General features: G+C 48.4%; 1 protein-coding gene across 1 annotated transcript; it reads right to left on the reverse strand.

The window, feature by feature from the left end:
• Positions 1–23,908: 23,908 nt before the first annotated feature.
• On the reverse strand, positions 23,909–24,862 carry LOC147982373 (uncharacterized). The gene has a single exon (XM_087516287.1). The coding sequence runs from the start codon at positions 24,860–24,862 to the stop codon at positions 23,909–23,911; it is 954 nt and encodes a 317-aa protein (XP_087372413.1).
• Positions 24,863–27,374: the final 2,512 nt, after the last annotated feature.

Below are 27,374 nucleotides of genomic sequence, written 5' to 3' on the forward strand. Positions count from 1 at the left end.
GATACTTAACACGTTTAACGAGATCTTGGTATTTGATCTGAGTCTGGCCACTGGCTTATACGCACTAACCATCTACGCGGGGACAGTTATGGGCACTCGACGTCCTGGTATCAGCCGAAGCCTTCGTGACGTCAGCGACTGAGCGGCGCGCGCCGGATTGGACTGGAACGCCTACTAGGCTAGGTCTGCTTCTGGCCGCGTTCGCAACGTGCAGGTGTGCAAAGGGCGATGGGCCCAGACCCCTGCGCCATAGGATTTAGACCGGCGTGCTGACCTCTCTGTTGTGCCTAGGTAGGGCTGCGACGTGTTGATCTTCCGAGGCCGGGCATGACCCAGAAAATTGTGTCCGGCCAAATGGGATCGAGCGTGTTGGGTTATGTGGTGCACCCCTGCAGGGAAGTTAATCTATTCGAATAGCCGTGATCTTCGGTAACAGGACGACTTGGAGTTGTACCTTGACCTTATGACAACTAGAACCGGATACTTAATAAAACACACCCTTCCAAGTGCCAGATACAACCGGTGATCGCTCTCTCACAGGGTGACGAGGGGAGGATCATCGGTTAGGATTATGCTATACGATGCTACTTGGAGGTCTTCAGTCTACTCTCTTCTACATGCTGCAAGACGGAGGCTGCCAGAAGCGTAGTCTTCGTAAGGATTAGCTATCCCCCTCTTATTCTGGCTTTCTGCAGTTCAGTCCACCGATATGGTCCTTTACACATTTACCCATGCATATGTAGTGTAGCTCCTTGCTTGCGAGTACTTTGGATGAGTACTCACGGTTGCTTTCTCCCTCTTTTCCCCCTATCCCTTCTACCTGGTTGTCGCAACCAGATGTTGGAGCCCAGGATCCAGACGCCACCGTCGACGATGACTCCTACTACATCGGAGGTGCCTACTACTACGTGCTGCCCGCTGACGACGACCAGGAGTAGTTAGGAGGATCCCAGGCAGGAGGCCTGCGCCTCTTTCGATCTGTATCCCAGTTTGTGCTAGCCTTCTTAAGGCAAACTTGTTTAACTTATGTCTGTACTCAGATATTGTTGCTTTCGCTGACTCGTCTATGATCGAGCTCTTGTATTCGAGCCCTCGAGGCCCCTGGCTTGTAATATGATGCTTGTATGACTTATTTTATTTGTAGAGTTGTGTTGTGATAACTTCCCGTGAGTCCCTGATCTTGATCGTACACGTTTGCGTGTATGATTAGTGTACGGTCAAATCGGGGGCGTCACAAGTTGGTATCAGAGCTGACTGCCTGTAGGAATCCCCCTTCCACACTCCTTGGCCGAAGTTGAGTCTAGTCGATGAAAAATGTTTTACTAACATGGCTGTGCGGCCCATGGGCCCACGTCGCCATTGGGTGGTATTAGAATCTTTTATTCCTCGTCTATACTCTGGGACTCTGATCTCTCTTCTATTCGGGTTAAATGATTTTACTAAAATCTAACTTTAGGTTCTCGAAAATACTTCCTCCCGAAGAGCCCCATTCAGGCCAGATGATCGCCTGCTGCACCAGAAGATTTCGTAGTTACTCTCTGCTACTCTTTCGAGACTTTGTGCCCATCGCCTTTGTAAATTCCCTACCACTGTTATTATATCATTAAGGATAACTACATCCACTTGCCCTTTCAAATCCCATTGATCTTGTTATTACAAGATACACCGAAAATTCTCTGTATTGTTCCGAGAATATTTTGTGCCTACTGACTTGCAGTTCCTCGCCACCTAAATACCCCTACGGATAATTCCTCGCTCTTACCGAGTATCCGCTCATCCCCAGTCGTTCATGTGTTTCACATAAGTCCTCGAAATACCAATTGATTTTCTGAAAATCCTCAGCAGCCCATTGCTCTTGATTTCCTTGTCTTCCTGCATTATGGTTAATTCCATACTTCTAGTAATCTCCGTTGACATCCTCTGTCACTATCATTTCGAGTCACTTGATTTGATATGTCACGAATGCTCGCAATCCTCAATCAGATCATAGAATTCTTCCTTCCGGCTCAGACGTCATTTTGAACATGAGCTGGTTCTCGACCATTCAAATAGTTGTCGATTGTACCCCTAAGGCTATTCAACTTATCCAACCCTAATCAGAGTGTTGCTTCTGATCCCTTGATTTGAAAATCATAATTCCTTTGCATTTGAGCTTAAATTAGTCAGTTGTTTCTATGGTCTGATCTCCTTACCTTTTTTCTTCTTCTGGTTGAGTACCGATGCTCACATCAGATCCCTTGTGGACCACCAGATCATTTGTTGGATTTTATCCGACAGCGTCCTTCATATTCAATAAGTCTGTGAGCCTTTCCTCGGATACATAATACCTTTGGTAAATTGTATCCTCTGCTTTCTCAAGCATGCTCTACTATCGATCTTGTGTTATTTATTCTTGAAATTTGTGGTATATGTTCCTAAGATGCCCTGATGGGTTGAACCTATGCCTTCCCTAATCCTTGTGAACCCGAAAGTTTTCACGAGTCATACTCTTCTGGTGCTTCGCCAGATAAAATTTCAACACAGCAACTTCTTCGAAGACGAGAAGTGAATGAAAGGTTATGCATTGGAGAAGTTGCGTGGACAAGGCGAGGCCCAAGCTGGCCAGGCCGGCGAGTGGTCTGGGCTAGCGTAGCTGTAGCTGGGCTGCGGTGGAAGGCTGGACGGCCAGACCCAGGTGATGGGTGACTTTTGTTCACGTGTACGTGTGCGTAGCTGAGTTGCGTTGTGGAGCCGAATGAATAAGGCATCGTGGATATTTGTTTGGAATAAAAATACGGCACAACGGCTTAGTCAAATCGTGATGCTCTCATGGAAAAAGTAAAGAAAAGGAAAGCCCAGCTACAAACATGTGATGAATTAGGAGTTTGAGCTAGCTTAGCTTTGTTGATCTGATTTGGTATGTTCGCACGGGAAGGCTATGGGGACTTTGCTTTGATTTCTTTGTTGGTACACATTTGTGCACGGATGATGGTGGTCAAGGTGATGGCTTGAGGAGTTTGGAATGTGTCTGCAGTCGGGGAAGTTCGGCTGGGTCAGACTTGTCAGTCTGATGGATCGACGCGAGTCGGTTGGTACAGAAGACAATGGTGGGATCGGCGACGACGATATAGGAGCGTGATGCTGATTGTGATCGACTTCTGGGGCGTGAAAATACGTGACACATGCTTGAGGGCTTGTGTGGCTTCGATAAGACTATGGCGCGTGGTTGATTTAAGATGGTGCACATGTGAGCTTGAAGTCGGCGGGGCGCGAGGGTGGACTGATCATCTACCATGGAGTCATGTTGAAGGTGGAGTTGGATTGAGGGGCTGCGGTGTAAGTGCACAGAGAGTCGAAGCCTATTCAGCTGGGCAAAAAGCGAGTGACACATAATTCGGACTGGAGCCCAGTGGTCTGATGGAAGTGTGAAACTCGTCACCGGTCGGTGATGATCGGTGGTACTCTGTAGTGGGGGTTGAGTGGTGTGGGTTCACGGCCCTTGAGACTCGACCGGGACAGCGGAGGCTCGACGCGGTAATAGCGGCGAGGCGTGCGGTATGCACGGACATGGAGACGGGCTAGGGCTCTGGTGGTCATACATGTGGTGAGACAACTACGAATTTGACTCAGGATGACTATAAGCAACGGTGAAATTCCTTCAAGTTTCAGACAAGCGGTCAAGAAAGAAGCGGTGATGTTGAGTTCAGATAACTCTTATGTGTGACATCCAATATGTGAGTTGTTCACTTTCACGCAGGTCAGTGATCAGTGTGTGATGGCGTTGGACTGATACTCTGAAAGTTGGGAGCACAAACTAGAGTAACGTTCCTTAATTTTGCTCGAGTGTTGACTGTGATCATGAAAAGAATGGACTACAAGTTGCAGGTGGAGTCATATGAAGTCTTTGGAGTAGCAGCAATACTCATGGGATAAGCTCAAGTCCAATGTACATGGAAGTTTCACGCATGGACAAATTCAAGGTGATAGAGAATATTCGCCAAGGTGGAGTTTGTTAGAGTTGTGTCGAATATAGGGTACAAGGTAGGTTACAGTTGGACTTGTAGTAGTATTGTGTTTAGATAGGATATGGAGTCGTGTCCTAGTAGGACACCTGTATCCTAGGTGTCGGTGTCAAAACCGGCGGATCTCGGGTAGGGGGTCCCGAACTGTGCGTCTAGGCCGAATGGTAACAGGAGACAAGGGACACAATGTTTTACCCAGGTTCGGGCCCTCTTGATGGAGGTAAAACCCTACGTCCAGCTTGATTAATATTGATGATATGGGTAGTACAAGAGTAGATCTACCACGAGATCAAGGAGGCTAAACCCTAGAAGCTAGCCTATGGTATGATTGTTGTATGATGAAGTTGTCCTACGAACTAAAACCCTCCGGTTTATATAGACACCGGAGAGGGTTAGGGTTACACAAAGTCGGTTACAATGGTAGGAGATCTTGAATATCCGCATCGCCAAGCTTGCCTTCCACGCTAAGGAAAGTCCCATCCGGACACGGGACGGAGTCTTCAATCTTGTATCTTCATAGTCCTGGAGTCCGGCTGAAGGTATAGTCCGGCTACCCGGACACCCCCTAATCCAGGACTCCCTCAGTAGCCCCTGAACCAGGCTTCAATGATGACGAGTCTGGCGCGCAGATTGTCTTTGGCATTGCAAGGCGGGTTCTTCTCCAAATTCCGTGTACCTGCTGAATAATGTCCGATTTTCATAATGTAGCGCACCTTGGCTTCCACGCCCAATAATGGCCGTATTCCACGTGGCAAACGAATGTGAAAAGTCGGGGTGTTTTTACATTCACACCCCTAGCCGCATAAACGAGCCACCTATTTAATGGGATGGGGATTCAGATCCAAACCACACCTTTTCCTCTCCGCGAGTAATCATCAGAGCGCCTCCAGCAAAGGTTCATTCCAACATGGCCAGCCGTCCCAGCTCCTCCTCTCGCCCTTCAAGTCCTAAACCTGGAGACTGGGAGAGGTGCTCCATCCCGCACAGCGAGCTAGTGTCGCTTCAGGCCAAGGGATTTCTCCCTCAGGCCTATATGGTCCCGGTCCGAGCCGGACTCGCCACCTATAATGGCGGAGAGCAAGCGGAGAGAACCCCCAGTCCCTCCAAAGGAGAGCGGGTGTGCCTCGTCCCTTATCTAGTAAGAGGACTTGGATTTCCAATCCATCCATTTCTCTGTGGGCTTCTGGAGTCCTACGGCCTCCAGCTGCACGATCTCACGCCCGCCTCTATATTGCATATCGCGGGCTTCGTCGCTCTTTGCGAGCTATTCTTGGGTGTTGAGGCTCATTTCACGCTGTGGAAGAGATTATTCTGTCTGGTGCCCCACTCTCAAGAGGGGTCTATATATCAAGTGGGCGGAGCCGAAGTGTGGCGTATCGCCGGGACCGGATATCTATCCGGAACCCCAAAGAAGGCGTCCGAGGACTGGCCTTCGGAATGATTTTATATAGATGATGTCCCCGAATTCAACAGTGCTCCCTTAAAGAAACGCCTGAGCTGGCATCCGCGGAGCTCTCAAAGAGAAAGCGACAGGGATGTCCTTCGCCTGATGGGCCGGATAAGACTATTGGCTCATTCCGGACTAACCATGATTGGAGTCATGGCCACATGCATTATGTGGGGGGTGCAGCCGCTTCAATATAGAGGCCACCCCATGTGGGATTTTAACGGGGAGGATGACGCCACCCGTTACGGTCGTAAGGGGCCAGCCTCAGCTGCTGCTCTAGTAAAGATCTTATCCTCTTTGTACAAGGGAGAAGAGGAGGAATTCCTCCGCGTCAACCCGCAGGGCGGATTTAGTATGTACAACCCCCCGAGTTGGGTAAGTGAACAATTGTGCCTGCCCATCCGCTTTATATTCCCATGATTAAATTTGTAGTCCAACGATTTCAACGCAGGAACTGCATCAGGAAGTAAAGGATATAAACAGCCGCCCCCACAACCCGAAGATCCAGAACGGTCCCTCGATCCGGACTCCGAAGAGGATCCGGATATATCGGTGGAGTTGATTGACGGGGTGTTTCATCAGTTAAGCAAGGACAATACCTTGGTGGCCATTACGGCTGATTACCCAGGGTTAATCCCGGCCTCCCAGGTAACAGAGAGCGGAGTCTCATCCCTTTGAGAAGGAATCCATTCTCACGCATTTCAGTTTTCCTGACAACGACCGTATTTTGCAGGGGAGGTTTCCAAGGCGGGAGGCCGAACCTGCGGCGGCTAGCCAACGAGGGGCCGCAGGGCCCCGTGGGGCAAAAAGGAATGTAGTCCGGACTGGGATGCCGGCGCAAAGGTATAGCGCATCCTCTTTTTCCCTGGTGTTATTTCTTCAGGGCATATTAACGTTCATGCTATCTTCAGGACGAAGAGACCTCGCCGGACTACATCCGGAGAGGTTGCCAACCGCGTCTCCACCAGCCAGGCTCCAATGCCTGGCCCGGAAGCGGGAGCGAACACGAGGCGCGCACCGGACGCTCCTCCGACAGAGGATGCGGACAGGCTGTCTGCCACCAATTCCGAGGTGGAGAGTGCCATGAACCACAGGCATCGCCGGACAGTTCTTCGCGACGCTTGTTTCTCCCGAGAGGCATTAGATGCCTTCAATTCGGGAGATGCGTACCTCCGTGCCGCTCAAAATGGTTTAACCAGAGCCACGGAGCAATATGTAAAAGACATACGGGTAAGAAAATTTTGGTAAATATATATGTATATACCAGTAGCCCCCGAGACTTGAAACAGTTAGAGTAACTGGTTTAAGGATCATTTGTTATGCAGGTTCTTATAGAGAAGAATACCGTACTGTCCCAGGAGCTGAAAGAGTGCAAAGTGTTGGGGAACGTTGCAGAAAACAAAAAATTTTCCTACGGTTTCACCAAAATCCATCTATGAGTTCATCTAGCAACGAGTGATTGGATGCATCTACATACCTTTGTAGATCGCGAGCGGAAGCGTTCGAAGAACGGGGATGAGGTAGTCGTACACGACGTGATCCAAATCACCGGAGATCCTAGCACCGAACGGACGGCACCTCCGCGTTCAACACACGTACGGTCAGTGTAACGTCTCCTTCTTGATCCAGCAAGGGGAAAGGAGAGGTTGAGGAAGATAGCTCCAGCAGCAGCACAACGGCGTGGTGGTGATGGAGCTGCAGTACTCCGTCAGGGCTTCGCCAAGCACTATGGAGGAGGAGGGGTGTTGGAGAGGGAGAGGGAGGCACCAAAAGCGTGGATTGAGAGGCCCTCCTTCCCTCACTATATACAGGGGGCCTAGGGGGGGGGGGCGCCGGCCCTAGGAGATCCAATCTCCTAGGGGGCGGCGGCCAAGGGAGGTTTCCCTCCCCCCCAAGGCACCTAGGGGGTGCCTTCCACTTGTGGGACTCTTCCCCTTTTGAAACCCTAGGCGCATGGGCCTCTTGGGGCTGGTGCCCTTGGCCCATGTAGGCCAAGGCGCACCCCCTACAGCCCATGTGGCCCCCGGGGCAGGTGGCCCCACCCGGTGGGCCCCCGGGACCCTTCCGGTGGTCCCGGTACAATACCGGTGACCCCGAAACTTGTCCCGATGGCCGAAACAGCACTTCCTATATATAATTCTTTACCTCCGGACCATTCCGGAACTCCTCGTGACGTCCGGGATCTCATCCGGGACTTTGAACAACATTCTGGTTACTGCATATACATATCCCTACAACCCTAGCGTCACCGAACCTTAAGTGTGTAGACCCTACGGGTTCGGGAGACAAGCAGACATGACCGAGACAACTCTCCGGTCAATAACCAACAGCGAGATCTGGATACCCATGTTGGCTCCCACATGCTCCACGATGATCTCATCGGATGAACCACGATGTCGAGGATTCAAGCAACCCCGTATACAATTCCCTTTATCAATCGGTATGTTACTTGCCCGAGATTCGATCGTCGGTATCCCAATACCTCGTTCAATCTCGTTACCGGCAAGTCACTTTACTCGTACCGTAATGCATGATCCCGTGACCAGACACTTGGTCACTTTGAGCTCATAATGATGATGCATTACCGAGTGGGCCCAGTGATACCTCTCCGTCATACGGAGTGACAAATCCCAGTCTTGATCCGTGTCAACCCAACAGACACTTTCGGAGATACCCATAGTATACCTCTATAGTCACCCAGTTACGTTGTGACGTTTGGTACACCCAAAGCACTCCTACGATATCCGGGAGTTACACGATCTCTTGGTCTAAGGAAAGGATACTAGACATTGGAAAACTCTAGCAAACGAACTATACGATCTTGTGCTATGTTTAGGATTGGGTCTTGTCCATCACATCATTCTCCTAATGATGTGATCTCGTTATCAATGACATCCAATGTCCATAGTCAGGAAACCATGACTATCTGTTGATCAACGAGCTAGTCAACTAGAGGCTTACTAGGGACATGTTGGTGTCTGTTATTCACACATGTATTACGATTTCCGGATAACACAATTATAGCATGAATAAAGACAATTATCATGAACAAGGAAATATAATAATAATGCTTTTATTATTGCCTCTAGGGCATATTTCCAACAGTCTCCCACTTGCACTAGAGTCAATAATCTAGTTACGTTGTGATGAATCGAACACCCATGGAATTCTGGTGTTGATCATGTTTTGCTCTAGGGAGAGGTTTAGTCAACGGATCTGCTACATTCAGGTCCGTATGTACTTTACAAATATCTATGTCTCCATCTTGAACATTTTCACGAATGGAGTTGAAGCGACGCTTGATGTGCCTTGTCTTCTTGTGAAACCTGGGCTCCTTGGCAAGTGCAATAGCTCCAGTGTTGTCACAGAAGAGCTTGATCAGCCCCGATGCATTGGGTATGACTCCTAGGTCGGTGATGAACTCCTTCACCCAAATTGCTTCATGCGCTGCCTCCGAGGCTGCCATGTACTCCGCTTCACATGTAGATCCTGCCACGACGCTCTGCTTGCAACTGCACCAGCTTACTGCCCCACCATTCAAAATATACACGTATCCGGTCTGTGACTTTGAGTCATCCAGATCTGTGTCGAAGCTAGCGTCGACGTAACCCTTTACGATGAGCTCTTCGTCACCTCCATAAACGAGAAACATTTCCTTAGTCCTTTTCAGGCACTTCAGGATATTCTTGACCGCTGTCCAGTGTTCCTTGCCGGGATTACTTTGGTACCTTCCTACCAAACTTACGGCAAGGTTTACATCAGGTCTGGTACACAGCATGGCATACATAATAGAACCTATGGCTGAGGCATAGGGGATGACACTCATCTCTTCTATCTCTTCTGCCGTGGTCGGACATTGAGCTGAGCTCAATTTCATACCTTGTAACACAGGTAAGAACCCCTTCTTAGCCTGATCCATATTGAACTTCTTCAATATCTTCTCAAGGTATGTGCTTTGTGAAAGACCTATGAGGCGTATTGATCTATCTCTATGGATCTTGATGCCTAATATATAAGCAGCTTCTCCAAGGTCCTTCATTGAAAAACTCTTATTCAAGTAGGCCTTAATGTTGTCCAAGAGTTCTATATCATTTCCCATCAAAAGTATGTCATCTACATATAATATGAGAAACGCTACAGAGCTCCCACTCACTTTCTTGTAAACGCAGGCTTCTCCATAAGTCTGCGTAAACCCAAACGCTTTGATCATCTCATCAAAGCGAATGTTCCAACTCCGAGATGCTTGCACCAGCCCATAAATCGAGCGTTGGAGCTTGCACACCTTGTCAGCATTCTTAGGATCGACAAAACCTTCCGGCTGCATCATATACAATTCTTCCTTAAGGAAACCATTAAGGAATGCCGTTTTGACGTCCATTTGCCATATCTCATAATCGTAGAATGCGGCAATTGCTAACATGATTCGGACGGACTTTAGCTTCACTACCGGTGAGAAAGTCTCATCGTAGTCAACCCCTTGAACTTGTTGATAACCCTTAGCGACAAGCCGAGCTTTATAGATGGTCACCTTACCATCCGCGTCTGTCTTCTTCTTAAAGATCCATTTATTTTCTATGGCTCGCCGCTCAACGGGCAAGTCAGTCAAAGTCCATACTTAGTTTTCATACATGGATCCTATCTCGGATTTCATGGCTTCTAGCCATTTGTCGGAATCCGGGCCCGCCATCGCTTCTTCATAGTTCGAAGGTTCACCGTTGTCTAACAACATGATTTCCAAGACAGGGTTGCCGTACCACTCTGGTGCGGAACGTGTCCTTGTGGACCTTCGAATTTTAGTAGGAGCTTGATCAGAAGTATCTTGATCATCATCAATAACTTCCTCTCTAGTCGGTGCAGGCACCTCAGGAACATTTTCTTGAGTTGCGCCCTTTTCCGGTTCAAGAGGTAATACTTCATCAAGTTCTACTTTCCTCCCACTTACTTCTTTCGAGAGAAACTCCTTCTCTAGAAAGGATCCATTCTTGGCAATAAAGATCTTGCCTTCGGATCTGAGGTAGAAGGTATACCCAACAATTTCTTTAGGGTATCCTATGAAGACACATTTTTCCGACTTGGGTTCGAGCTTTTCAGGTTGAAGTTTCTTGACATAAGCATCGCATCCCCAAACTTTTAGAAACGACAGCTTAGGTTTCTTCCCAAACCATAATTCAAACGGTGTCGTCTCAACGGATTTCGACGGAGCCCTATTTAAAGTGAATGCGGCAGTCTCTAAAGCATAGCCCCAAAAAGATAGCGGTAAATCGGTAAGAGACATCATAGATCACACCATATCTAATAGAGTGCGATTACGACGTTCGGACACACCATTACGCTGAGGTGTTCCAGGCGGCGTGAGTTGTGAAACTATTCCACATTTTCTTAAGTGTGTGCCAAATTCGTGACTCAAGTATTCTCCTCCATGATCTGATCGTAGAAACTTGATTTTCCTGTCACGTTGATTCTCAACCTCACTCTGAAATTCCTTGAACTTTTCAAAGGTTTCAGACTTGTGTTTCATCAAATAGATATACCCATATCTACTCAAGTCATCAGTGAGGGTGAGAACATAACGATAGCCACCGCGAGCCTCAACACTCATTGGACCGCACACATCAGTATGTATGATTTCCAATAAGTTGGTTGCTCGCTCCATTGTTCCTGAGAACGGAGTCTTGGTCATTTTACCCATGAGGTATGGTTCACACGTGTCAAATGATTCATAATCAAGAGACTCTAAAAGTCCATCTGCATGGAGCTTCTTCATGCGTTTGACACCTATGTGACCAAGGCGGCAGTGCCACAAGTATGTGGGACTATCATTATCAACCTTACATCTTTTGGTACTCACACTATGAATATGTGTAGCATTACGCTCGAGATTCATTAAGAATAAACCATTCACCATCGGAGCATGACCATAAAACATATCTCTCATATAAATAGAACAACCATTATTCTCGGATTTAAATGAGTAGCCATCTCGAATTAAACGAGATACCGATACAATAACATGCTCAAAGCTGGCACTAAATAACAATTATTGAGGTTTAAAACTAATCCCGTAGGTAAATGTAGAGGCAGCGTGCCGACGGCGATCACATCGACCTTGGAACCATTCCCGACGCGCATCGTCACCTCGTCCTTCGCCAGTCTCTGTTTATTCCGAAGCTCCTGCTTTGAGTTACAAATGTGAGCAACTGCACCGGTATCAAATACCCAAGAGCTACTACGAGTACTGGTAAGGTACACATCAGTTACATGTATATCACATATACCTTTTGTTTTGCCGGCCTTCTTGTCCGCTAAGTATTTGGGGCAATTCCGCTTCCAGTGACCACTTTCCTTGCAATAAAAGCACTCAGTCTCGGGCTTGGGTCCATTCTTTGGCTTCTTCCCAGCAGCTTGCTTGCCGGGCGCGGCAACTCCCTTGCCGTCCTTCTTGAAGTTCTTTTTACCCTTGCCCTTCTTGAACTTAGTGGTTTTATTGACCATCAACACTTGATGTTCCTTCTTGACTTCTACCTCTGCTGATTTCAGCATAGCAAATACTTCAGGAATGGTCTTTTCCATCCCCTGCATATTGAAGTTCATCACAAAGCTCTTGTAGCTTGGTGGAAGCGACTGAAGGATTCTGTCAATGACCGCGTCATCCGGGAGATTAACTCCCAGCTGAGTCAAGCGGTTATGTAACCCAGACATAGTGAGTATGTGCTCACTGACAGAACTATTTTCCTCCATCTTACAGCTGAAGAATTTGTCGGAGACTTCATATCTCTCGACCCGGGCATGAGCTTGAAAAACCATTTTTAGCTCTTCGAACATCTCATATGCTCCATGTCTCTCAAAACGCTTTTGGAGCCCCGGCTCTAAGCTATAAAGCATGCCGCACTGAATGAGGGAGTAGTCATTGGTACGTGCCTGCCAAGCGTTCATAACGTCTTGTTCTGCAGGGAGAATAGGTGCGTCACCCAGCGGTGCTTGTAGGACATAATCTTTCTTGGCAGCTATGAGGATGATCCTCAGGTTCCGGACCCAGTCCGTATAGTTGCTGCCATCGTCTTTCAGCTTGGTTTTCTCTAGGAACGCGTTGAAATTGAATACAATGTTGGCCATTTGATCTACAGGACATATTGTAAATATTTTAGACTAAGTTCATGATAATTAAGTTCATCTAATTAAATTATTCAATGAACTCCCACTTAGATAGACATCCCTCTTCTAGTCATCTAAGTATAACATGATCCGAGTCAACTAGGCCGTGTCCGATCATCACGTGAGACGGACCAGTCAACGTCGGTGAACATCTTCATGTTGATCGTATCTTCTATACGACTCATGCTCGACCTTTCGGTCTTCTGTGTTCCGAGGCCATGTCTGTACACATGCTAGGCTCATCAAGTCAACCTAAGTGTTTGCATGTGTAAATCTGTCTTACACCCGTTGTATGTGAACGTTAGAATCTATCACACCCGATCATCACGTGGTGCTTCGAAACAACGAACTGTCGCAACGGTGCACAGTTAGGGGGAACACTTTCTTGAAATTATTATGAGGGATCATCTTATTTACTACCGTCGTTCTAAGTAAACAAGATGCAAAAACATGATAAACATCACATGCAATCAAATAATAATAGTGACATGATATGGCCAATATCACATAGCTCCTTTGATCTCTATCTTGGGGCTCCATGATCATCTTGTCAACGGCTTGACACCATGATCTCCATCATCATGATCTCCATCATCGTGTCTCCATGAAGTTGCTCGCCAACTATTACTTCTACTACTATGGCTAACGCGTTTAGCAATAAAGTAAAGTAATTTACATGGCGTTTCTCAATGACACGCAGGTCATATAAAAAATAAAGACAACTCCTATGGCTCCTGCCGGTTGTCATACTCATCGACATGCAAGTCGTGATTCCTATTACAATAGCATGAACATCTCATACATCACATATATATCATTCATCATTCATCACAACTTTGGCCATATCATATCACAAAGCACTTGCTGCAAAAACAAGTTAGACGTCCTCTAATTGTTGTTGCAAGTTTTACGTGGCTGAATTAGGGTTCTAGCAAGAACGTTTTCTTACCTACGTGAAAGCCACAACGTGATTTGTCAACTTCTATTTACCCTTCATAAGGACCCTTTTCATCGAATCCGCTCCAACTAAAGTGGGAGAGACAGACACCCGCCAGCCACCTTATGCAACTAGTGCATGTTAGTCGGTGGAACCGGTCTCACGTAAGCGTACGTGTAAGGTTGGTCCGGGCCGCTTCATCCCACAATACCGTTGAAGCAAGATAAGACTAGTAGCGGCAAGAAAGTTGACAACATCTACGCCCACAACCAATTGTGTTCTACTCGCACAAGAAGAACTACGCATAGACCTAGCTCATGATGCCACTGTTGGGGAACGTTGCAGAAAACAAAAAAATTTCCTACGGTTTCACCAAGATCCATCTATGAGTTCATCTAGCAATGAGTGATTGGATGCATCTACATACCTTTGTAGATCGCGAGCGGAAGCGTTCAAAGAACGGGGATGAGGTAGTCGTACACGACGTGATCCAAATCACCGGAGATCCTAGCACCGAACGGACGGCACCTCCGCGTTCAACACACGTACGGTCAGCGTAACGTCTCCTTCTTCTTGATCCAGCAAGGGGAAAGGAGAGGTTGAGGAAGATGGCTCCAGCAGCAGCACGACGGCGTGGTGGTGATGGAGCTGCAGTACTCCGTCAGGGCTTCGCCAAGCACTATGGAGGAGGAGGGGTGTTGGAGAGGGAGAGGGAGGCACCAAAAGCGTGGATTGAGAGGCCCTCCTTCCCTCACTATATATAGGGGGCCTAGGGGATGGCGCTGGCCCTAGGAGATCCAATCTCCTAGGGGGGCGGCGGCCAAGGGAGGTTTCCCTCCCCCCCAAGGCACCTAGGGGGTGCCTTCCACTTGTGGGACTCTTCCCCTTTTGAAACCCTAGGCGCATGGGCCTCTTGGGGCTGGTGCCCTTGGCCCATGTAGGCCAAGGCGCACCCCCTACAGCCCATGTGGCCCCCGGGGCAGGTGGCCCCACCCGGTGGGCCCCCGGGACCCTTCCGGTGGTCCCGGTACAATACCGGTGACCCCGAAACTTGTCCCGATGGCCGAAACAGCACTTCCTATATATAATTCTTTACCTCCGGACCATTCCGGAACTCCTCGTGACGTCCGGGATCTCATCCGGGACTTCGAACAACATTCTGGTTACTGCATATACATATCCCTACAACCCTAGCGTCACCGAACCTTAAGTGTGTAGACCCTACGGGTTCAGGAGACAAGCAGACATGACCGAGACGACTCTCCGGTCAATAACCAACAGCGGGATCTGGATACCCATGTTGGCTCCCACATGCTCCACGACGATCTCATCGGATGAACCACGATGTCGAGGATTCAAGCAACCCCGTATACAATTCCCTTTATCAATCGATATGTTACTTGCCCGAGATTCGATCGTAGGTATCCCAATACCTCGTTCAATCTCGTTACCGGCAAGTCACTTTACTCGTACCGTAATGCATGATCCCGTGACCAGACACTTGGTCACTTTGAGCTCATAATGATGATGCATTACCGAGTGGGCCCAATGATACCTCTCCGTCATACGGAGTGACAAATCCCAGTCTTGATCCGTGTCAACCCAACAGACACTTTCGGAGATACCCGTAGTATACCTTTATAGTCACCCAGTTACGTTGTGACGTTTGGTACACCCAAAGCACTCCTACGGTATCCGGGAGTTACACGATCTCATGGTCTAAGGAAAGGATACTTGACATTGGAAAACTCTAGCAAACGAACTATACGATCTTGTGCTATGTTTAGGATTGGGTCTTGTCCATCACATCATTCTCCTAATGATGTGATGTCGTTATCAATGACATCCAATGTCCATAGTCAGGAAACCATGACTATCTGTTGATCAACGAGCTAGTCAACTAGAGGCTTACTAGGGACATGTTGGTGTCTGTTATTCACACATGTATTACTATTTCCGGATAACACAATTATAGCATGAATAAAGACAATTATCATGAACAAGGAAATATAATAATAATGCTTTTATTATTGCCTCTAGGGCATATTTCCAACACAAAGCCCAACTGGAGGCCGCACTAGCCGCGGCAGGGGAGCCTAAAGAGACCCCCTCTGGTAAGATACACTTTGAAAGATTAATATCTTGCGAAGTGCGGCGTGGGTATGAATTTGCCAAATCATATTGCAGATGGCGCCGGACTGGATCCGGAGAGGCAACAACTCTTATGCCGGCTAAAGGACGGTGAGAGTATGTTGACAAGGGTGAGGCGGGAGAAGAATGAGCTTCAGGATGCCAACACCAAGCTGGACGTTGAACTTAAAGATGTTCGTGGCCAGCTGTCGGACTCTACTAAGGAGAATCAGCGGCTTTGACGCGGCATATTTAGTAAGTGCTTAAGCGAATCTTTGAAAGAAAAGAGTTCAGCGAGGAAGTCGACTAACAGAGTAATGTCTGTAGGTATGCTAACGGATCGTCCTGCAGAGGAGATGCCCGGTTCTACGAGTGACCTTCTTCCCGAGCTCTCGCAACTGCACGAGCGAGTTCGACAGGCGATGCGAGGCGTTGCCCAAGCCTTATGGCCTTCCCACTCCATGCCCGAGGGCCTTGGAGAGCTTTTGGAGAAGCTTAAGGGAGCTCGGCGGCGCTTCCGGTTGTGGAAGATATCGGCCTGCCGACAAGGCGCTAGGGAGGCCTGGGCCATGGTGAAGACGCGGTACACGAAGTCTGACCCAAACCACATGGCCGAGGTCGGACCTGTGGGGCCTGACGGGAAGGAGATCCCTGTAAGCTTAGTGTACGGCCAAGTAGAATTGGCCGCACAAGTATTCCCAGCAGGACTGTAAGTTAGACAGCCTGTTAGATGGTATTGAAGAGGAATACAATCAGTCAGAGTGACTATGTAATTTTTAATTGACATGTGTAATGCCTTCTAGCCGGATTGTAGATCGTTTGTCGTTGCCGACCTTTTCGCTTCAACCTCAGGACCTGACGGTCCGGAGTGTGTCCGAATACCCTACCGGTTATGTAAGAACCGGGGTATGCATGGAGACCAGGCGTAGGGGTCATTAGTGCTTTATCAGACAAGTGCCCAACTAGTTATGTTATATTACATGGTTAGTAAGAAACATCTTCCAGAGAGAATAGTTCCGTTAGGGGTTCCTTTCTCTGGGAGGCATGCCCTAAAGTGCATGTCCGGACTGCAAACGCAGGAAAATCATCTAGGGGCATATACATAAATAAGTAAAAAAGGTCATCTTTTAGTTCTCTGACCGAATATTCCCTTAAGAACGCTAGCTTTCGGCTTCACCCAGTCTGAGGTACACATCCGGCTGATCCGGCAGTAACAATCGTAGAGGTGCTCCCTTTACCACATAGCCGAACAATCGGGAATGTAGGGGTAAGCACAGCAGCCACATGGCCAAAACTTAAGTCATATCGATGCATATAATGGTGAAGAAAAGGTACATGCGGAAGTTTGACACATGTGGTGGGCGTGAAGCCCGCATAAATAAGCTTCTGTTAAAGAAGCCCCCAGGTTTAATGAGCGCGAGTAGCACTTCACTTAGGAGCCTTTAAGGGCTATAAAAGAGAAGAGGGGAAGGAGAGAAATGTAAGACAGAAAATGTAAAAAAAATGGACAGAGGAAGGAGACAAACACAGAGTCCGGCGCTAGGCATATAATCTTCGGAGACGGCTGCGTTCCATGGGTTCGGCTCGAGTCGGTTATCCGACACATCTCGCAGGCGGTATGCTCCACCAGTCAGGACTTGGTCGATTATGAAGGGACCTTCCCACTTGGGCTTCATCTTGTCCTTTTTCTTGTCCGGCAGGCGTAGAACTAATTCACCAACGTTGTAGCTTTTGGCCCGCACTTCTCTGCTTTGATATCTTTGAGCCTGCTATTGATAGAATGCGGAACGGGCTTTTGCCACGTCGCGCTCCTCCTCTAAGGCGTCCAAACTGTCCTACCGATCGAGCTCGGCCTCCCTTTCTTCGTACATGCGCACTCGAGGTGAGTCATGAATTATGTCGCAGGGCAAGACTGCCTCTGCGCCGTACACCATAAAAAATGGTGTGTATCCGGTGGTGCGGTTCGGCATGGTCCGTAGCCCCCAGAGTACGGAGTCGAGCTCCTCTACCCAGTGCGTGTTAGATTCCTTGAGGGACCGCATTAATCTGGGCTTGATGCCGCTCATGATGAGACCATTTGCACGTTCGACCTGACCGTTAGTTTGTGGGTGATAGACGGAAGCATAATCGAGCTTGATGCCCATGTGTTTGCACCAGAGTTTTACCTCATCGGCCGTAAAGTTCGTGCCGTTATTGGCGATGATGCTGTGGGGGACACCATAATGGTGTACGACCCTGGATATAAAGTCTATCACAGGTCCGGATTCGGCCGTCTTAACAGGCTTGGCTTCTATCCATTTGGTGAACTTATCCACCATGACCAGTAAGTATTTTTTTTGTGGGTTCCGCCTTTAAGGGGTCCCACCATGTCAAGCCCTCAGACCGCGAAAGGCCAAGTGATGGGGATAGTTTGGAGGGCGGTGGGTGGCATATGGCTTTGGTTTGCAAAAAGCTGGCAACCGACGCATTTATGGACCAAGTCCTGAGCGTCCGCCCGGGCCGTCGGCCAATAAAAGCCTGTACGGAAAGCCTTGCTGACGAGGGACCGGGCTGCGGCGTGATGGCCACCGAGTCCGGCATGAATTTCAGCCAGCAGGTTCCGCCCTTCCTCTTCGGAGATGCACCTTTGAAGGACTCCGGTAGTGCTTTTCTTGTAAAGTTCTCCCTCATGGACTTTATAGGCTTTAGATCGCCGCACTATACAGCGTGCCTCGTTTTGGTCCTCTGGGAGTTCCTGCCTAGTAAGATAGGCTAGGAATGGTTCTGTCCACGGGGCGATAACGGCCATTAGTACGTGGGCTGAGGTTGTTATTTCATTGGCAGAGCCTCCGACTATGTCAGATTGTTCGGCGTCGGACAGTGCGGTTGGGTCCGGACTGATATTGCCATGTTCCCCTTCCCATACTACGGATGGCTTGAACAGCCTTTCCAGGAAGATGTTGGGGGGGACCGCATCGCGTTTTGCGCCGATGAGTGCCAGGATGTCTGCCGCCTGATTGTTTTCTCGGGCTATATGGTGAAATTCGAGCCCTTCAAACCGAGCTGACATTTTGAGGACGGCGTTGTGGTAAGCTGCCATTTTTGGATCCTTGGCATCGAAGTCTCCATTTATTTGGGATATCGCGAGGTTCGAATCCCCGCGCACCTCTAGGCGTTGAATGCCCATGGATACTGCCATCCGGAGACCATGTAAAAGGGCCTCATATTCGGCTGCATTGTTGGAGTCCGTGTACATAATCTGGAGTACATATTGAACTGTGTATCCTATGGGGGACGTCAAAACAACGCCGGCCCCTAGTCCGGCCAACATTTTGGAACCGTCGAAGTGCACTATCCAGTTTGAATATGTGCCGTACTCTTTAGGGAGTTCGGCCTCCGTCCATTCTGCGACGAAGTCGGCCAAAACTTGCGACTTGATAGCTCACCGTGGGCTATAAGTTATGTCGAACGGGAGGAGCTCGATGGCCCATTTGCAATCCGGCCCGTTGCGTCACGGTTGTTTATAATATCATTGAGTGGTACTTCCGATGCTACTGTGATTGAACACTCTTAAAAGTAGTGTCGTAGCTTCCGGGATGCCATGAATACCGCATATGCAATCTTTTGATAATGTGGGTACCGTGATTTGCATGGGGTGAGGACAGTGGACACATAGTAAACCGGCTTTTGAAGGGGGAATTTGTGTCCGTCCGTTTCCCGCTCGACGACGAGTACTGCGCTGACAACTTGATGGGTTGCTGCAATGTACAATAGCATTGGTTTGCCGATGTTTGGCGCGGCCAGGACGGGGTTTGTTGCCAATATGGCTTTTATTTCCTCGAGTCCGGCCGTGGCAGCGTCCGTCCACTCGAAGTGTTCGGTGCGCCGAAGGAGGCGATAGAGGGGTAGCGCCTTTTCTCCCAACCGGGAGATAAAGCGGCTTAGAGCCGCCACGCATCCGGTTAATTTTTGTATTTATTTGAGGTCCTTTGGGATATCCAATTGTGACAAAGCTCGAATCTTGGCTGGATTTGCTTCGATTCCCCTACCGGATACAATGAAGCCCAAGAGCTTTCCGGCTGGAACGCCGAAAACACATTTTTACGGATTTAGCTTGATGTCATATGCTCGGAGATTGTCAAGTGTAAGCCTCAAGTCGTCTACTAGAGATTCGACATGTCTTGTTTTTACGACCACATCATCCACGCATGCCTCTACTGTTTTGCCGATCTGGTTTGCCAGACATGTCTGAATCATGCGCTGATATGTTGCGCCGACGTTTTTGAGCTCGAAAGGCATTATGTTGAAGCAGAATGGGCCGTATGGGGTGATGAATGCCGTTGCGGCTTGGTCTGACTCGGCCATCTTGATTTGATGGTAACCGGAGTATGCGCCGAGGAAGCACAACGAATCGTGTCCTGCAGTGGCGTCGATAATTTGATCGATGCGGGGGAGGGGGAAGGGATCCTTTGGGCAGGCCTTGTTGAGGTCTTTGAAGTCAACGCACAGGCGCCAGGATTTGTCCTTCTTTGGTACCATCACCAAGTTTGCTAGCCAGTCCGGATGTTTTATATCTCTGATGAATCCGGCCTCCAATAGTTTGGCTAGCTCCTCTCCCATTGCCTGTCTCTTGGGTTCAGAAAAACGCCGAAGGGCTTGTTTGACAGGTTTGAATCCTTTTAGGATATTGAAGCTGTGTTCGGCCAGCCTGCGTGGGATTCCTGGCATGTCCGAAGGGTGCCATGCAAAAATGTCCCAGTTCTCCCATAGGAATTCTCGCAGTGCGGCGTCTACATCGGGGTTTAATTGTGCCCGATGGAAGCTGTTTTATTGGGGTCCGCTGGATGGACCTGGAATTTGACTATTTCATCCGCTGGTTTAAAGGAGGTGGACTTGGATCTTTTGTCGAGTATCACATCGTCCCTGTTTACCGTGGAGCGCAGCGTAGTCAGTTCCTCAGCCGCTAAGGCTTCGGACAGTGCCTCAAGGGCCAGTGCGGCTGTCTTGTTTTCGGCGCAGAGTGCTATGTCCGGATCACTAGCGAGAGTGATGATTCCGTTCGGCCCGGGCATCTTGAGTTTCATGTACCCGTAATGGGGTATTGCTTGGAAGATTGTAAACGCTTCCCGCCCCAGCAGAGCGTGGTATCCGCTGCTGAACGGGGCCACTTGGAATGTGACCTCTTCGGACCTATAATTATCCGGCATGCCGAACACCACATCTAGTGTGATTTTTCCTATACAGCGTGCTTCCCGACTGGGAATTATTTCTCTGAAGGTTGTGCTGCTTCGCTCGATGCGGTTCCAGTCTATTTCCATTTTTTGAAGGGTTTCCTCATAAATGAGGTTCAATCCTCTACCTCCATCCATGAGTACCTTGGTGGGGCGAAAACCGTCCACTATAGGACTGAGTACCAATGCGGCTGGTGCTCGAGCTGTTCGGAATTTAGGTTCATCGCTGGCATTAAAGGTAATAGCCATGTCACTCCATGGGTTTACTGTTGCTACTTGATAGACTTCGGCGAAGCTGCAGAGTGTTCTTTTTCGCATTTTATTTGATGCGAAAGTCTCGAAGACTGTTAAGACTGTACTGGAGTCCCTGAGGTGGCTTTCTGCGGCCTCCGGAATTAGAAGATCTTCGCCCCTTTTGGCCACCTGCCGAAGTATCCAACATGCTCTAAGGCTATGAGTTGGTGTGGCGTCCTCTGTACTATGAATTTTACAGGGCCATTAAGCCATCCCTCCAGTACGGTTCCATGCCCTGTAGAGGGTTTTGGTTTTTTGGTTTTTAACCCGGGTGTCTGATGATGATGCACCCTTTTATTTCGGACGAGATTTCTATTCAGGGCCGGATTGTCCCAAAATTTAGTTTCGGTTTTCTGGGCGCTTTCCATCGCACAGTACTTTTGTACTATGGACACCAAGTCAGCGAAGCGTGTAAGATCACGACGAACTATGGCGTTGAGGATTCCCTTGTCCGTGCAATTATTGCAGAAGATTGAGATTGCGTTTTCCTCACGGCAGTCCTTTATCCTGTTCATAACCAGGAGGAACCTTGCCCAGTAATGATGTACTATTTCTTCGAGCTTTTGCCTGATTTGGGATAGATCGCTTATGTTCGGGCGGGTGGGTGGAATTAAATCCGGAACTTCACCCAATCTAAGACTCATAGGCCAAGGAGTTTCCGAACTCTGAGGTTTGGATTCTTGGATGTTGTCCAGTGAATCTAGCCCGTTGCCTGATTCTAAGTTCAGGTCTTGAGTTACATCCTCCCCTCCGCGGGTATCCGGCTTGGAGGGATCTGGAATCCGGACGTAGCTAGTCCTTAAGATAGATGAAGAGTCGTCGCACTGTGCCTCTACTACGGCAACGTGATGGGTGACTTGGGGAGAATTAATTTCTCTTAGATCGGGTTTAAGCCCAACCTGGTCATAATCCGTAGTGACCCCCAAGGCGGCGATGCGATCCAAGAGCTCGTTTACGGAAGAGAGCTCCATTGGATCTAACTGCTCGACGAGTTCCGAGCTGACGTGAAGATTGCTTTTGATGACCCGAGAGGTCACCGTCGGTGCAACGGCCGAACAGGCGGTCATGAGAAAACCGCCTAGCCGGAGAGTTTGGCCGACAGCCAAGGCTCCCTTAGTAACGGCGCCGTCTTTAAAGATGGGAAGAGGCATCCTTCCTGATTGCGACGACACAGAGGAACTCTCAACGAAAGCACCAATGTCGGTGTCAAAACCGGCGGATCTCGGGTAGGGGGTCCCGAACTGTGCATCTAGGCCGGATGGTAACAGGAGACAAGGGACACAATGTTTTACCCAGGTTCGGGCCCTCTTGATGGAGGTAAAACCCTATGTCCTGCTTGATTAATATTGATGATATGGGTAGTACAAGAGTAGATCTACCACGAGATCAAGAGGGCTAAACCCTAGAAGCTAGCCTATGGTATGATTGTTGTATGATGAAGTTGTCCTACGGACTAAAACCCTCCGGTTTATATAGACGCCGGAGAGGGTTAGGGTTACATAAAGTCGGTTACAATGGTAGGAGATCTTGAATATCCGCATCGCCAAGCTTGCCTTCCAGGAAAGTCCCATCCGGACACGGGACGGAGTCTTCAATTTTGTATCTTCATAGTCCTGGAGTCCGGCTGAAGGTATAGTCCGGCTACCCGGACACCCCTTAATCCAGGACTCCCTCACCAGGCCTCTCATATATAGCGGGGCTAGACACACGGTGTAACATATGCCAACATAATAGCACCGGAACGCAGGGGAAGCCGGCGACATGTGCCGGTGTCTAGGGCGACCGGGTGCGGTATTGTAACGGTGTCACGGGGAGGAGCGCCCGTAGTCAAGTCCCGGGGATGTAGCCATATCGGTGAATCTCGTTAACAAATCCATATCGGTGAATCTCGTTAACAAATCTCGATGTCGTGCTCATGTGATCGCTTGATCCTCGGATGATCGACGGTATGGCTCAAATTTATTCTAACAGAAAAGAAGGATGATCGTTGTGTATGTCTTTCTTTGGCCGACCAAGGCAACCCAACGACCTGGTCGATAGAAAGGCTGGCCATAGTCCGGATGATACGCGGCCCGAACCATCAGAACCGGGGATTCCTACTCCAACAACTAAAAGGCTACTCGGGAGCATCCGGGCAGATCACAGGGTCCAAATACCGGGCAAACATATGAAAGCATGGTATCCGGCCAAGGGCATGCGATGACAAGAGGCCGTGGCATGACCTGACAACCACCGGGCATGAACCAAACATCCCGGCAGGATGCGACTGAGGCAGACCACACACAACACAACAGGCACCCGACATATGCTACAAAAGCACGCAAAGCTGCCCTTCAGCAGCCTTTGTTCGGCCGCGAGCGTTGCCAAGGGCTCCTCTAGTCTTCGAATCGCCAAGTCGTCCGCCATATATTTCAGAAGATGCTTCATGAAGAATCTAATGAACTAATTTGGTGTTGTATATATCATTTTATTTTTCTATGGACTTGGTCCAACCTAATTTTATAGACTTAGGACAATTGAAACGGAGGGAGTACTTAATTGTGAGCATGAGACACAGCACAGATATTGGTATATTTTCGAATCGGGGGGAGTACATTAGTAAAAAAGAAATACCACCATAAGTTTATAAGACTATAGCCTGTCTATGAAATGACACACAACCTGGTCATCTGTCTTATATTTTTATTATATCAACCTCATAGGTAATTATGGGCTAATACCACAAAGTCAATACTAGCTATAAATTTGGAGGGATAATCCACATGCCACCATCTAAACAGCCCTCCTTGAAGTATCCTACTGACCTGATCCTTTTCACGTAATTGCCATCACCAGTGACTTCATTAGTTGTGCCGTCTCTCTTGTAGTATGTGTGGTCAACATTGTCATTCGAGATTGTGAAGAATACATTGTCACTAGAGACAACATTGTTCTGATCTAACCAACAATTATGTGAGTAGTAGATGCGATTTCTCTTCACGCCGCCTGGCATATTCCCTGCCACGTGCACCGCCTTCGAGAATGTCTCCCCCAAAAACAGTGCATGGTCACCCAAACTTGTCACCTCCAACCACTTGTGCTTGTAACATGTATTTGGTCCATAAATGTCGACGCACTTGAACACCTTGAAGAAAGGGTCAAGGTTTGGCAACCACTGGCGCCTCAGTGCCATGGCAAACTTACCCTCTAGATCAAAGATGTAATTAACATAGTCCCTGTAGTTTCCCTCGCTGATGCTGCGGCCGATCCTTCGACTGACTAGCCAATGCGTAGCCGCAATGACTGGTGCACCATCCTCATTCATGCCAATCTCAAATTTGATGATGTGCCCATCGTAGAGTAGGCTATAGAGCTCGCCGTTCCAGAATAAGATGTCGACAATCGGCTTGTTAGGACATCCTTCCACCGACCACCCAGTGGTCGGACATCCAACTCTACAGAGCGCGATGCTGCAGTTGTATGTTAAGGCGGCAAGGATACACTCGCCTGAGGTGGGCGGCCCCGAGAAAACAACTTTCAAGATTTCAACCTGGCTGGAGCCGCCATGGTACCGGCTCGTGCAGGAGATACTCGCCTGCTTTTTGTTGAGCGTCACTTCGGCGCCAGAAAAGAGGTTCACGATCCTGAATGGGTCCGGTAGGGAGGACGCGACCCAGCCTCCATCGTGGCAGCCGACGATGCACTTTACCATGGCTTTGCTCGGGAACTGAAGGGCACGATGGCGCCATCCTCGGGGCAGTGAAGGAGAGCCTTCGTCCCGCTGCAGTCCCGAGGCGAGAGGAGCAGCCACGGGAGTGCCGGCACGGGCGGGGCGCAGCGCGCGGCGGCACGCCACGACCGGCAGACGGCGGCGAAGCGTACAGGGCCGAGTTGGGAGGCGATCATGTGGTGACGACTGCGAGGAGATCGTCAGGAAACGTGGCCGACCAGCCCTGCCGTGCCGTATGCGCGCGCTTAGTTCCCGGTTCGTCTCCGGTGGCGGCCATGGTTCACGATCTATCGATTACGTACGTGTACTAGAGAGGCAAGCATGAACCGATCTACTCGGTTATGTACGTACGTACATTAGCCGCCGCGCTGCCCTGTCAAAGTTAGTATATTTAATTTTCTTTCCTTGTCAATATATAATCGAATAATTAAACTTAATCTCATTATATAACATTGCGTATTTAGCTGATATTTTACTGAAAGAAGATTTTTTCAATAGGTCAATGGGTTGTTTAGAAAAAAGTAGTAATAATAGATTATAATCAAAGTCTACTTCAGCGACGAACCAATCTATAGTTGGATGGTTAGGAGGAGCCCACCAGAGTCCATCTGCCAGACAATTTTCGGGATTTATTTTAGGCTTTACGGCAATGCGTTTTGTGGGATGAGATGTTCTCGTCGACTAAGAAGGCGTCTGTGATGATTTCGTCAATCTCAAGATGATGTGTCGGCTCAGTTTATTAGAGGCGTTCATAGAAGTAGGGTTGATCAATCTTAAAATGATATGTCGGCTCAGTCTCTCGAAGTTGTTCATCTCTACTCCTAAAGGAGGAGTTGGTAGACCAATACCCACGGTTTTTTTCCGCCTCACCTCCCACTCGATTTTTCTCTCCCTCCCAATAAAAACCACACAAGGAAAAATAAACCGTACACCGCCACCCTTCACTACAGGAAAAAACTTATAAGCCGTGTACCTAATACACTCGGCTTACATCGATTTAAACTCGGTTTACATATAAGCCGAGTAAAACACCCGGCTTATAGCACTCGGTTTACAGTCGACCGCTTTCAATTACGCCTTAAAATAGATGGACATCCCTATTGACGATGCATGCAACATCTAGTGCGACGACGACGTTTTTGCTACTACCGGTGATTGCAGATGTTGTAAGCGGCGTCGTCAAGCGATGATGCTACAGCCAGCGACTCTACACTGGATGCTGCAACAAGCAATCGTTGGAGCTGTAGATGGCACCAACGACGGGAGACAACAGCCGCCGGTGTTGCGGCGTCCTTGCTGCTACCACGATCAGCACGGTGGTGCTACGACAGTGGCGCCATGCTAGAAGTGGCGAGGACAGATGTTGCACGCTCCAAGGAGGGTGAGGGCAGCGACCAGCGGTGACCGATCGAAAATCGGGCCGACCGGCCGGCGCCTTTGCACTGGCCTAATTTTTTTTCTTTCTGTCCTTATATTACGTAGTACGTGTGCAAAAGCAACTCCCTCTTTGATCCCGTTTGATCGAAGCCGTAACCGTTTACAATCCAATTTGATCCCGACTCGAGCGTGCCTCTCGTAATACATACTGTAATGTATATCGGGATTGCTAAAACTCAGCTAGCTGAGATTTATTTTGGTCTCATTCACTTTGTCAGCCGTTGGATTAAAAGCGCATTTATTCGTGCGAGACGAGCGAACCGGCTGTTCGTGTCGTCCTACGAGCAGTGCAGGCCGGTGGCCCATGTAGGGAGCGCTGGAGCAGCCTTTTTAGGTGCCTTTTTTTCTTTTTATATTCTGAAGCTAAGCTTGTTTCTCTGTCCGATGCCACCAAGCATCACTGTCGCATTTGTATCCCTCTGTTTCTTGTCTTCAGCAACGGTTGTTTCTTTTTCCTAAGAGATCCTTTTCCATCGTTTGAACGTATAAAATTTTTAGTACTTCATTTTATGTAAAATAATTGTTGTAGGTTTTTCAAAAAAAAGTAGATTTTTAGTATAATTATTAATAGTTGTTTTACCGGTTGCAGTTGCATGTCTACTACTAGACATGCAACTGTGTGTGTTGTAATCCGATTGAAATTGGGGTCGGAAGGAGGTTTGTTGGGCTAGTTGCATGTCCATCACTAGAGTTACAACTGCAAACATTGTAGTCTGACTGCAACTACAGGTGTGTCCAGGTTGTTTTTTCTCAATACAATGTTTTTTTTTCCTTTTTATGATTTCTATTTCTTCTTTTGTATAGAAAGTGGGAAAGAGTAGTGAGACGAAAGGTCCCAACTTTTTAATCATTTCATTTTCTTTGTTTGTTTTAAAAACTTTTACTCATATATTTTGTCGTCCGCGTGTAACTGCACACACAACCAAACTATGCACAATTTGCAAGAGACATAATACACACACAACCTTTCTACTGTCCAACTAGTTTCAGTTATAGTTTCGTTGTTTGTACTTTTATTTCTTCCTTTCTATTTGGAAATATAGATTTTTTAGTTTTT

Source organism: Triticum urartu, chromosome 3A (assembly GCF_056163025.1).
Source record: "Triticum urartu cultivar PI428250 chromosome 3A, HENAU_Tu73, whole genome shotgun sequence".
In the NCBI taxonomy this organism is placed as follows: domain Eukaryota; kingdom Viridiplantae; phylum Streptophyta; class Magnoliopsida; order Poales; family Poaceae; genus Triticum; species Triticum urartu.